The 12,594-nt window shown below is 59.9% G+C and overlaps 2 protein-coding genes across 6 annotated transcripts in view; both read right to left on the reverse strand.

Annotated features, from left to right (window-relative positions):
- The window catches only part of KCNMB2 (potassium calcium-activated channel subfamily M regulatory beta subunit 2), a 513,346-nt gene that overhangs the window by 195,341 nt on the left and 305,411 nt on the right, over positions 1-12,594 (reverse strand). The window lies entirely within an intron of this gene.
- On the reverse strand, positions 643-9,006 carry LOC132342096 (putative GTP-binding protein 6). The gene is made up of 10 exons (XM_059888493.1): positions 8,627-9,006; positions 6,936-7,073; positions 6,460-6,530; positions 6,243-6,373; positions 5,662-5,732; positions 4,753-4,911; positions 3,659-3,867; positions 2,151-2,299; positions 1,755-1,907; positions 643-1,012 (listed from the first exon to the last, which is right to left on the reverse strand). The coding sequence occupies exons 1-10, from the start codon at positions 8,979-8,981 to the stop codon at positions 889-891; spliced, it is 1,560 nt and encodes a 519-aa protein (XP_059744476.1). The 5' UTR covers positions 8,982-9,006; the 3' UTR covers positions 643-888.

The raw sequence follows: 12,594 nt of genomic DNA on the forward strand, positions 1-12,594 counted from the left end.
GTGGCCCAGCCCTGGGGATCCTGGAAGAGAGCATGACTGACGGGGCCCTGGGACCACGTGGGACCGCCAGGGCAGCCCTGGCCCGCTGAGGGGGGCTGGACCCTGGGAGCCTGGGGGTTCATCCCAAGTCACATGCTCACCACCCACCGGGGTTAGGGTTAGTGCCCATCCACCCCACCTAGCAGACCCAGGAGGATGGAGACCAGCAGGGGCTGAGCTGAATGAAGGGGAGCGGCCAGAGGCTCAGGTGCCCTGAGGCCCTGGCTGGCTGGCTGGCTCCCCGGTCTGCTCATCCCTCTGAGAGGGTGCTCTGCTCCCAGACCCTCCACAGCCCCGCTTCTCCACCCCGTGCAGGGCCTGGCTGTCAACAAGAAACCAGAACTTGTATTTTCCTTTAGGTGAAAACACCTAACGCCTGTGCGGTGGGTTCTGTGTGCTGGGCCCTATTAATGAGCAGATCCTTCCCGCTTGCTGGGTTCTTGTTTTAATCACTCCCTGGACACTGCTGTGTGCAAGGGCAGGCTGTCGGATGGGACCCGTGTGAGATACACAGCAGACACACAAACTGGACCTGCCTGCCTAGAGGGCAGCGTTCACGGGGTGTCTGCTGGGCGGCTGGTGCACAAAAACCACAGAGGCTACTTCACACACACACACACACACACACCACACAAAGCTTTACTGGTGTGTGGTCAACCACCCTGGACAGACATCTGCTCCCCAGACGCCCCGACGGTCGCCCAGAACCACTTGACTCCCACCGGGTCCTGTCCCCAGCTCGCTGGCGGGGGTGGGGACGGTGGGGTTGGGGGCGAACACCCACCGCACGTGCTTGTCTCTGAGACTGAACTGTGCAGCACCCTCATCTGTGGGGAGGGGTGAATCCTTTCACCCCGGAAACAGCTTCCGGAACCTTCCGTAAGCAGAGTCACTGATGATGACTTTCACATCGGCAGCCCCGGCCTCGGGGATCACGTCCACCGCCTGCACCGTAGCCTCCTGGTGAAGCCAGCTGCGAGGGAGACGCCATTGGCGGGGGGCGGGGTGCAGGTCACAAGATTGGTGGGCGGGACACGCGATTGGTGGGAGGGAGATGTGATTGGTGGGGGGGAGATGTGATTGGTGGGGGGACACGCGATTGTCGGGGGGGGACACGCGATTGGTGCCGGGACACGTGATTGGTGGGCGGGAGACTATTAGTGGGCGGCAACACAATTGATAGGCGGGAGACGTGATTGGTGGGAGACGCAACTGGTGGGAGGGACACATGATTGGTGGGAGGGAGACGTGATTTGTAGGAGGGACATGCGATTGGTTTGAGACACAACTAGTGGGAGGGACACACGACTGGTGGGAACCAAGATCCCAACAGTGTCTGAACCCCTACCCAGCCTTCCCGGGATTGGAAGGCCAGTATCTCCCACAGTCCTGGCGAGTGGACACAGGGCCATACGCCTGCTCGTGCCGGGAGGGAGCCGCAATTGATGGGAATGGAGACCCTGACCGAACCTGAACCCCGACCCAGCCTTCCCAGGGTAGCGGGAGGAAACTGGGGGTGGGGGTGGGGGGCAGTACCGTCCGCGTTTCGAGGCATGGACACGCGGCCGGACCCCTGCTCATACGTGGAGAGCGTGGGGACGTGGGGGTGACAAAGCCGCCCAGCACCGTGGCCTTGCCCGCTAACAGGAATGACACCCCACCCAATACAGCGATCATCGGCGCTACCACCCGTCCAACCAGCCCACCCCACGCACCTCAGCTGCGGTCCCGCCAGCCGCACGCGGAGGGTGAGGGTCCGTCTCCCCGTGGCTCGCAGGACGGCGTCCTCCACCCTGGCCATCAGCTCATCCAGCCCGAGCCCCAGAAGGGCAGACACGGCCAGGACGTCGGGCTCCACGGGTGTGTACCTGTCCGGGCGGCCAGCACAGCACACTCAGCAATGACGAGCTCACCTGGGCACCAGGTCACCTCGTTGTGGACTCGTATCATACACTCCAGGGGTGGGGGGGGCTCACCCGGGCACCAGGTCCACCTTGTTGTGGATTCCATTGTACACTTCAGGGGTACGGGGCAGGGTGGCTAACCTGGGTACCAGGTCGCCTCCTTGTGGACTCCACCTTACACTGCAGGGGCCAGGGGAGGGGGCTCACCCGGGCACCAGGTCCACCTTGTTGTGGACTTCCACCATGCTCTCCAGGAGGGCGTCTGGCAGGCCCAGGCCCCACAGGGCTGACAGGACACTGGCCTTCTGCAGCTCCGTCTCGGGGTGGCTCACATCTCTGACATGGACGATCAGATCCTGAGGACCAGACGGGGCAGGTGGTCAGATCTTGGGGCCAGGGGCTCCCACCCCCAGCCCCGGAGGACCCGCCAGCCCCAGGACACTGCTCCTCCCGGTGAGGGCAGAGCTCCCCACCATGGGGGCCTATACCTTGAGGGGTGGGTGCGACCTGAGACCACAGGGTGGCTCTGTGGTGCACACAGCCCCCCAGCCCCCTCATTAGGGTTTCTGTAGAGGCTGCCACTCCCTGTGCGCCTGGACCCGAGAGACTGCTCGGCACCCCCAAACCTGCCGTCCCCGTCTCCCGCGCCACAGTGCTGACGCTGCCCCTGGGTGCAGCCGCTGACCCCACCGTCAGCAGCCCAGCCAAGTGCCATATTCAAAGCTCTGGGCCGGCCCACTTTCCTGTGAAACCTTCAAGCTCGCATTTTAAAGAAGTTCTTTCCCCTGTTTCATGTTTTACACACAGGTTCCTCATGCACTGGGAAAATATGGATAAAAGGGAAGTAACAACGGAGGGTAATTATGTCACGGAAAGGAGGTGCTCTGTCTGGTTTTAAGGGATTCACTTCTAGGTTCTCTTTTTGATGAAATAAATTTTCTTTTACTTCAGGTTTCATTTCAGAAATTTTACATTTTAAGGAACCTTAGAGGATGAAGCTGACAGCTGCACGGTGCCCTCAGCCTCAGCTGCTGTAACCTAGAAGGTCCCGGGGTGCCTGTCCCTGGGCCCTGCCACCCCCCCTGCTGAGTAAACGCCAGGCTCTGTTGGGGTTCACTGTTTCTGGGCCCCGGATACGGCCAACACAGAAAGGGAAACCCCTCTTCATTAGCATTTCCTTCAGAAAAATTACAGTTGTAGGGCTTCCCTGGTCAACTTCCTGGCGAGTGGTAAGAAATCCACCTGCCAATGCCCAACATGTGGGTTCAATGCCTGGGCCGGGAAGATCCCAAATACCGCGGAGCAGCTAAGCCGGTGCATCACAACTAATGAGCCAGCACGCTGCAAATGCTGACCGCCGCGGGCTACAGCCCCTGCTCGGCAACGAGAGAAGCCGCCACAACGAGAAAAGCGGGCGCCACAACCAGGGAGAGACACCCACCGCCACGACCAGAAGCCCCACAAGCCGCAACTAGAGAAAGCCCAAACAGCAGTGAAGACCCAGCACAGCCAAAAATAAGTGCTAATAAATAAAAACCAAAACTTAAAATTGTACAGTCAGGCCTAGCTCCCTGAGTGGAGCGGCTTGAGAGGATCTGGTCCCTGTGATATCCCGTGTAAGGGGACACAGCCCTGTGCTGTCGTAAGGAGCGAACCACCTCCCCTTCCCGTCTGTTGGTAGCTGAGGGGGAACCGGCCTGGCCCTCCCCACTCACCGAATGGGCCACGTCCTGCAGGGTGGCCGAGAAGGACTCGACCAGGCTGTGGGGCAGCTGGGAGAGAAAGCCGATGGTGTCCATGTAGAGGACCGTCAGCGCGGAGGGCAGCCGCCCCGCGTGGGCCGTGATGTCGAGAGTCGCGAACAGCTGGTTCCGGGGCTGTATGGCGGCGTCCCCGGTCAGGGCCTTGATCAGCGTGGTTTTCCCTGCAAGTCGGGGACACGGGGACATGCGTCTCAGGCCATCTTGGGTCCCCTAGCGTCCACTTCTGAGCTTGGGCTGCTGGACGGTGGGATGGGAGCAGGGAGGGTGTCTGAGCCCGGAGTTCTCTGCAGGGCCCTGGTGCCAGGCACGGGTCATTAAAGAACACAGCTGCTGTTGTCCAGGATTCGGGGTAAGATAGATGGGGCCTGGGTGGGAGGGTTAATGTAGACAGACGAGGGGCATGGTGTAAACAGTGGTCACATGTGTGTGTGAGATGGGGAGGCGTCCCTGGTGACAGAGGGAGGTGTCCTGGACCATGAGTTGTGATGTGGGTGTCCTCATACAGAAGCGTGATGGTGCAGTTGGGCAGATGCTATGTGCCTGCCATGGGATGGGAATGTAGACACAGGCCCACCCAGCTCTGCCCTAGGGAGGCCCCGCCTACCAGTGCAGCCGGAGGGAGATCCCACCCACCACCCTGGCCCCAAGGCGGGTCCACCCACCAGCCCCACCCCAATGAGGCCCCGCCCACCAACACAGGGAGGCACCACACCAGCACAGCCCCGCCCCAGGGAGGCCCCGCCCACCGGCACAGGCCCACCCCCAGGAGGTCCGCCCATCAGCCCCATACAGCCCTGCACAGTCCAGGGGGGGCCTGCCCACCAATGCAGCCTGAGGGAGATCCCACCCACAACCCTGGCTCCAGGGCGGGTCCATCCACAAGCCCCGCCCCAGTGAGGCCCCACCCACCAGGACAGTCCCGCCCCAGGGAGGCCCCGCCCACCAGGACAGTCCCGCCCCAGGGAGGCCCCGCCCACCAGCTGCTCCTTGGGGAGGGCCCCTGCCCCTTGCCCCGCCCAGGCCCCAATCCCTGACCCGCCCCTCACCACAGTTTGTGTATCCCACTACAGAGACCACGGGGAACTCCTTCCGCCTACGCTGCTGCCCCAGAAGGCGCCTCTTGCAGCGGAGTCTCTCCAGGGCCTTCTGGATCTTGGCTTCCCTGTCTCTCAGGAGACGCTGCTGCAACTGCAGGAAGGACTCCCCTAAAAACACCCAAGACGGCGAGTCAGCGAGCAGGCCCGGGGTAGAAAGGGGGCAAGAGCTGGGAGGTGAGGGGTGGGGCGGGTGGAGGGGAGGAGGCGCGGCCTGTGGGGCTCTGACAGGTGTCAGGACCCCGGGGACAAAACCGCTAGCCTGCGTCCCCGGCACAGCCTTGGCACCTCCTGTTGGGAGACGGCTCTGTCCGGAGGAAGGCGGCCTTGACCCGGCCCTACTGCCCTTTGGGGTCACCTGGTCTCCCCCTTATCCCTGAGAAGGAAAGGCCGAGGGGAGAGTCCGCATGATGGCCACAGTGGGCTGGGCAGTGCCCTAGAGATGCATCCACGTCCTCACGCCTAGGACCTACAAAAGGGGTCTTATTTGGAAATGGGGTCTCTGCAGAGGGGATGAAGTGAAGGACCTGAAGTAGGGTGGCCATAAACCCAAGGACAGAGTCCGTATAAGACACGGACACAGAGGAGAAGCCACGTGAAGATGGAGGCAGAGACAGGAGGGAGGTAGCCACCAGCCCAGGGATGGACACCTGGAGGCCCCAGAAGCTGGAAGAGGCGGGAAGGACGCTCCCCTGGCCTCTGGATGGAGCTCAGCCCTGGGGCCCCTTGACACCCACCCTTTTTGAATGCAACCGCGGAGAGGCCCTCTCAGGACTTGTGGGGGACACTGTCCCCTTTGTAGGGGTGGTGGCCATGATAACCCCCTTCTGCACACCTAGTGAGGAGACCTCAGACACGTACCTGACCCCATGGTGTAGCGAGAGCTCCGTCCGCGTCCGCCCAGGTGGGCAACATTGCTTTTCACGTGGGACCTAGCTGGAAACAGGTTGGCTCAGCAGACGGGCGGACATGTGCGTCCACCACAGAACGTGGGGTGAGGACAGAGCAGGGGGCTGGGGTGGGGGTGGGGATTCCTGGAGGAGGGATCGCTGGGGGCCCCCTCCGACGTGGGCCATCACGGGCGAGGACAGAGGGCCCCTCCCTGGGTGACATGTCTCTGCTCGAGTACAGATGGGACCCGCGGCCACAAGCTTGAAGCCCTATCCACCAAATCCCACCCTCAGCATGCCTGGCAACATGTCTAGATACATGAAAACTACAGAAAGTCCTGGGAGGGCTCCCTAGAGAGGGTCCCGGTTGGGGGGATCCCTAGAGAGGGTCTCGGTGGAGGGGGGGGTCCCTAGAGAAGGTCCCGGTTGGGGGTCCCTAGAGAGGGTCTCGGTGGAGGGGGTCTCCCTAGAGAAGGTCCCAGTTGGGGGTCCCTAGAGAGGGTCTCGGTGGTGGGGGGGGTCCGTCTGCACCGGCCCGGGTCTTGCTCGCACCTGAGCAGAGGGAGCTCGGCCAGCGCCACCTGCAGTCGCGCCTCCTTGGTGCGGGCGTTGCAGCGGAATATGTGAAGAACCACGGTGAACCGGTCAAACACCGGCACGCGCCAGGCAGCTTCCAGGTCTTTCTAGAAAAAACAGAGAGCGAGGGAGGGAGGGGATGAGCCGTGAGCCCAGGCCCCTGGAGACCTGCTGACCCGCTGCTTCACCATACCTTGGTGGGCGTGGCCAGCCTCTCCACGTTCAGGAAGACAGAGGTGATTTCCGGGGACCCTCTGATCCTCTCTAGGAAAAGAGAACCCCCGGTCAGAGGCCGGTGCGCCCACAACGTAAGTCTGGGGAGCGGCCCTGCGCTTTGATCGGCTGTGTCCCCCGGACATCCTCTGGGTCTCAGAGCACAGTATTCAGGGAGCATGGAGCATGGGTCAGGGAGGACCAGGCTACGGTCCATTTCCAGGAAAATAGGTCTCATACCTGCTGAAGCTGAAGCTCCACTACTCTAACCACCTGATGCCAAGAACCAACTTACTGGAAAAGACCCTGATGCTGAGAAAGATCGAGGGCGGGAGGAGAAGGGGACAACAGAGGATGAGATGGTTGGATGGCATCAACCACGTGCCATGAGGCCCAGAGGGACGGTCGAGCTCATGCCACTCTAGGAGGGGGCTGTGACACATGCGATGGACTCACCTGTCAGCTGCTCCAAGGTCCCTCTGCCGAAGATGAGCTTCTTGTCTGGCGTCGTGGTGCGTACCACCATCGTGTCCACCACCAACCAGCCGTCCAGCGTGCACACCAGCGCTCGGGCCTCCGCCACCTGCCATTCGGCTTAGGGGAGAGATGGGCCGGTGTGAGGGCCACTTCCGGGAGGGTCAGCACTGCCCAGGGTCCTGGCCCACATGCCCCCAGGCTGGGATGGCTTCCTGCTTCCTGGCCACACAGAGATTCCCAGAAAGCACCCAAAAAGGCATTTCCTTGAAGTGGAGATCTGTTCTGGGTGGATGGTCAGGAGTGGGACGGAGGATCGGGGAAGGAACAGGAGGGGAAGGGAGGGTTACAGGCGAGGGGAGCCAGAACTGAGCAGGGGACGCAGGGACAGCGCCCCACCCCACCCCCGCCATGTTGGAATTGGGCAGGTCTGCCCCGTGGGGACTCAGGGTCCTTTATGACCCACTAGACAGCATGTCCCATGAAGCTCCCAGGGCCTGCAGAGCCTGCCGTCCTGTATGTGGGATGGGCTGAGTCCCGTCCTGGGAGGGTGTCACGTCCTGGGTGACCAGAGCCTAGTTCCAGCCTCCCTCAGTGGCCGCCCTTGCCAAGCCCATCATGAGCAAGGAGGCGCCCACCCAGGGTCTGTGGCCCTGAGGAGTCAGAATAATGGGGCTGGCGGGAGGCAGGACTCACCCAGGACAAGAGTCCGGAGGAGTGGGGACACAGGCCGTGGATCAAAGGCGATCAGGACCTGCCCTGTCCTCGTCCCTCCTCCGGCCGGTCCCTCGCAGGGCAGCTGATGGACAACAGACACGTGGGCAGCGGTGCCACCACGTGGCTCTGAGCCCTGACGGGGTGGACAGGGCTGGCGCAGGTCTGGAGGGGCTGGGAGCCTGGGGGCGATGGCCCGGAGCACAGTTGTGCCCTGGCTGTTCTCCGGTGAGACGTGAAGCTCAGTGGCCAAAGCTTCACGGGAGGTCAGCCTCCCTCCGGAGCCCGTCCCCTCCACCCTGCGACCACAAGCGCCCCCGCCCCGCCGCTCAGCGCTCAGCCGGTTCCCGTTTCTGCTACAAAAGCTTGTGCACCATCTCCGGGCTTAGTACTCAGCGGCACAGAGAGAAAGCGGGTCCATAAAAGGCTTAAAACCGAGGGGCACCCCGCGTGCACCCCGCGTGAGTTGCTGGGATCGTTTGCATTATGGATGGGGAGGCCCCGGGGGAGTAGGGCAGAGCGACACCCAGGAGTGGCTCAAAGGGAAAGGGGCTCGCTGCGCGCAAAGCAGGAGGGAGCCTGTGCCCAGAATAGGCCCATGGTAGGGAAGGGGACGCGGCTCCCGGAGCCAGCGAGGGAGGTTCAGCCTCCGAGTCCGCCTCAGAGGCCCCTCAGAGGCCCCACCTAATGGGTTCAGTAGGCGGTTCAGCCTCCGAGTCCGCCTCAGAGGCCCCACCTAATGGGCTGCAGCGTCGTAGGCAGGCCCCAGAAACCCGCCTCCGGCGCCCCGCCCCCAGAAGCCCCGACCTATGAGCTCCGGTCATCGAGGTCCAACCCCAGAATCCCCGCCCCCAGAAGCCCCGCCTCCGAAGCGCCGACTTCCCCGCCCCTTAAGCTCGAGCCTTCTCGCTCCGCCCGATCCCGCCCCCGTCCCCGCCTGGCCCCGAGCTCTCGGTCACCTCGGGTCCCCTGCGTCTTTCCGGGCCCCCACTTGACCTCAGGGTGAACCAGGCACACGCGCTGTGTCCCCGCGGGCAGCAGCGGGTCCCTCCTCAGAAGCTCCTCCTCGTCTTCCTCCTCCTCCGCATCTTTGGGCTCCTCCTCCCCGTCAGCCCGGCTTCTCTGGCCATCCGCACGTGAGCCGCCCCCTCCACCCTCCCGCCCCTCTGAGCACCCCAGGCCCCCGCGGACAGCGGCGAGGGCGCGCTCGGGGTGGGGCGGCGGCGGCAGCAGTGCGGCCCTCGGGGGCCGGCAGCCGCGAACCGCGCGAGACAGCCAGGCTCCCCCGCGGCCCGCGGCCCGCAAGGCCCACATCCCGCGCACCTCTGCGCAACAGGGCGGGACCTCCGGGGCGGAGCCAGCTCCCTAGCCAGCTGCCCGTCGGTTACTCGGGTCAACAGGGCGGGGCCTCCTCCCTTGCCGGCTGCCCATTGGTCACCCGTTTAAACAGAGCGGGGCTTTGGGGCGGACCCAGGTCTTACAGGCTGCCCATTGGTCGCCGGGCACTCGCCGCCGCCGCCTGATTGCTGTGCGCGAATCTCGGCCCGGAGGCGGGTCCGGGCGGTGCCGCCGGGCACGCGCCTTTCTCTGTTGGGGGTGCTCGCGGCCACCTCCCCTGGCGTGTAGCGCCGGAACCGAGCCGCGCTGCGCACCCAAGCCGGGCCCCACGACAGCCTCCGCGCGGGGCCGGCGGTCTGGGCTTGCGGGTCTAGTTCTACCCTCGGGAGCCGGGAGCTCTGCCTTGCGCGTCCGAGTGCGCCCCCTAACCCGGAGGTCCCAGCTCCTGCCTTGGGGCCTGGAATCTGACCCGAGGGTTACCCTGAACCGTGTTTCGGGCTCCGCACCCGCTCCACGGCTCTGAAGTGTACGCTGGTGGCTCGACTGTGTTCCTGGGGGGTCCACATAGGTCGCCCCCGGACCCTGAACTCTGCCCTGGGGATGTGTGGGGCTCAGTTCAATTCAGTTCAGTCGTGTCCGACTCTGCGACCCCACGAACCGCAGCACGCCAGGCCTCCCTGTCCATCACCAACTCCCGGAGTCCACCCAAACCCATGTCCATTGAGTCGGTGATGCCATCCAACCATCTCATCCTCTGTCGTCCCCCTTCTCCTCCTGCCTTCAATCCTTCCCAGCATCAGGGTCTTTTCAAATGAGTCAGCTCTTCGCATCAGGTGGCCAAAATATTGGAGTTTCAGCTTCAGCATCAGTCCTTCCAATGAATAGTAAGGACTGATTTCCTTTAGGATGGACTGGTTGGATCTCCCTGCAGTCCAAGGGACTCTCAAGAGTCTTCTCCAACACCACAATCCAAAAGCATCAATTCTTCGGCGCTCAGCTTTCTTTATAGTCTAACTCACATCCATACATGACCACTGGGAAAACCATAGCCTTGACTAGACGGACCTTTGTTGACAAAGTAATGTCTCTGCTTTTTAATATGCTGTCTAGGTTGGTCATAACTTTCCTTCCAAGGAGTAAGCGTCTTTTAATTTCATGGCTGCAATCACTATCTGCAGTGATTTTGGAGCTCGGAAAAATAAAGTCAGCCACTGTTTTCCCATCTATTTGCCATGAAGCGATGGGACCGGATGCCATGATCTTAGTTTTCTGAATGTTGAGCTTTAAGCCAACTTTTTCACTCTACTCTTTCACCTTCATCAAGAGGCTCTTTAGTTCTTCACTTTCTGCCATAAGGGTGGTGTCATCTGCATATCTGAGGTCATTGGTATTTCTCCTGGCAATCTTGATTCCAGCCTGTGCTTCCTCCAGCCCAGCGTTTCTCATGATGTACTCTGCATATAAGTTAAATAAGCAGGGTGACAATATACAGCCTTGACGTACTCCTTTTCCTATTTGGAACCAGTCTGTTGTTCCATGTCCAGTTCTAACTGTTGCTTCCTGACCTGCATACAGGTTTCTCAAGAGGCAGGTCATGTGTCCTGGTATTCCCATCTCTTTCAGAGTTTTCCACAGTTTATGGTGATCCACACAGTCAAAGGCTTTGGCATAGTCAATAAAGCAAAATGAGATGTTTTTTCTGGAACTCTCTTACTTTTTCAATGATCCAGCGGATGTTGGCAGTTTGATCTCTGGTTCCTCTGCCTTTTCTAAAACCAGCTTGAACATCTGGAAGTTCACAGTTCACATATTGCTGAAACCTGGCTTGGAGAATTTTGAGCGTTACTTTACCAGCATGTGAGATGAGTGCAATTGTGCGGTAGTTTGAGCATTCTTTGGCACTGCCTTTGGGATTGGAATGAAAACTGACATTTTCCAGTCCTGTGGCCACTGCTGAGTTTTCCAAACTTGCTAGCATATTGAGTGTAGCACTTTCACAGTATCATCTTTCAGGGCTTGAAATAGCTCAACTGGAATTCTATCACCTCTACTAGCTTTGTTCGTAGTGATGCTTCCTAAGGCCCACTTGACTTCACACTCCAGGATATCTGGCTCTAGGTGAGTGATCACACCAAATCGTGATTATCTGGGTTGTGAAGATCTTTTTTTTTACAGTTCTGTGTATTCTTGCCACCTCTTCTTAATATCTTCTGCTTCTGTTAGGTCCATACCATTTCTGTCCTTTATTGAGCCCATCTTTGCATGAAATGTTCCCTTGGAATCTCTAATTTTTTTGAAGAGATCTCTAGTCTTTCCCATTCTATTGTTTTCCTCTATTTCTTTGCATTGTTCGCTGAAGAAGGCTTTCTTATCTCTCCTTGCTCTTCTTTGGAACTCTGCATTCAAATGAGTATATCTTTCCTTTTCTCCTTTGCTTTTCGCTTCCCTTCTTTTCACAGCTATTTGTAAGGCCTCCTCAGACAGCCATTTTTCATTTCTTTTTCTTGGGAATGGTCTTGATTCCTGTCTCCTGTACAATGTCACGAACCTCCGTCCACAGTTCATCAGGCACTCTATCAGATCTAGTCCCTTAAATCTATTTCTCACTTCCACTGTATAGTCATAAGGGATTTGATTTAGGTCATACTTAAATGGTTTAGTGGTTTTCTCCACTTACTTCAATTTCAGTCTGAATTTGGCAATAAGGAGTTCATGATTTGAGCCACAGTCAGCTCCTGGTCTTGTTTTTGCTGACTATATGGAGCTTCTCCATCTTAGGCTGCAAAGAATATAATCAATCTGATTTCGGTGTTGACCATCTGGTGATGTCCAAGTGTGGCTCACAGGCCCCAAATTTGGCCTTGAAGTGTCCTGACTCGGGGGAGTATGATGTCTGCCTGGGTAGCCCGAGTCTAGGACTGCACCCCCAGAGCCCAAGACTGCCGTGTGTGGGAAGTGTTACTGGGGTTCCCAGACGTCCTGAACCCTGCTTTGGGGTCCCATTCTACCCCTGGAGTGCCTCAAACCCTGCAGCCAGGGCTCCATTCTCTTCTTGGGGACCCAAGAGCCTGCCTTGGTGGGGGGGCCCTGAGTGCAGCCCTGGGGTTCCCAAATCCGGCCTGGCCCTGAACTTTGCCATGGGTGTCCGAAGCTGAACCCCCCACCCACCCTCGGAGGTCCCAGATGCCGCGTGGGCCTTCCCAATAGGGTCCCAGGGTTTCTGTTGGATGCAGGGGATGGAGAAACGGATAAACTGCAGGCTGGGTGGGATGGACAGCTACATGGAGGCGTGGGCCACTGTACAGGTAAATGGACAGAAAGGTACGCACAGGAATGGGTGCACAGGTGGGCAGACAGAAGAAAGGATGGATGGATGGACACAGGTAGAAGGGGAGGCATGGACGGGCAGATGGATAGATACGGATGGCTGACCGCACAGATGTACGGATGGACGCATGGACCAATGGGTGGCCAGTGGGGGCAGGCGTCTGGATGAGCAGACGGGAGGGTGGAAGGAGGGAAGGAGGGGAGGAGGAAGGCTGGATGTGCAGGTAGAAGGCGGGCGGGGGACTCTGCTGGTCACTGTCAC

The sequence above is a fragment of the Bos taurus genome, chromosome 1, assembly GCF_002263795.3.
Source record: "Bos taurus isolate L1 Dominette 01449 registration number 42190680 breed Hereford chromosome 1, ARS-UCD2.0, whole genome shotgun sequence".
NCBI classification, from domain to species: Eukaryota; Metazoa; Chordata; class Mammalia; order Artiodactyla; family Bovidae; genus Bos; species Bos taurus.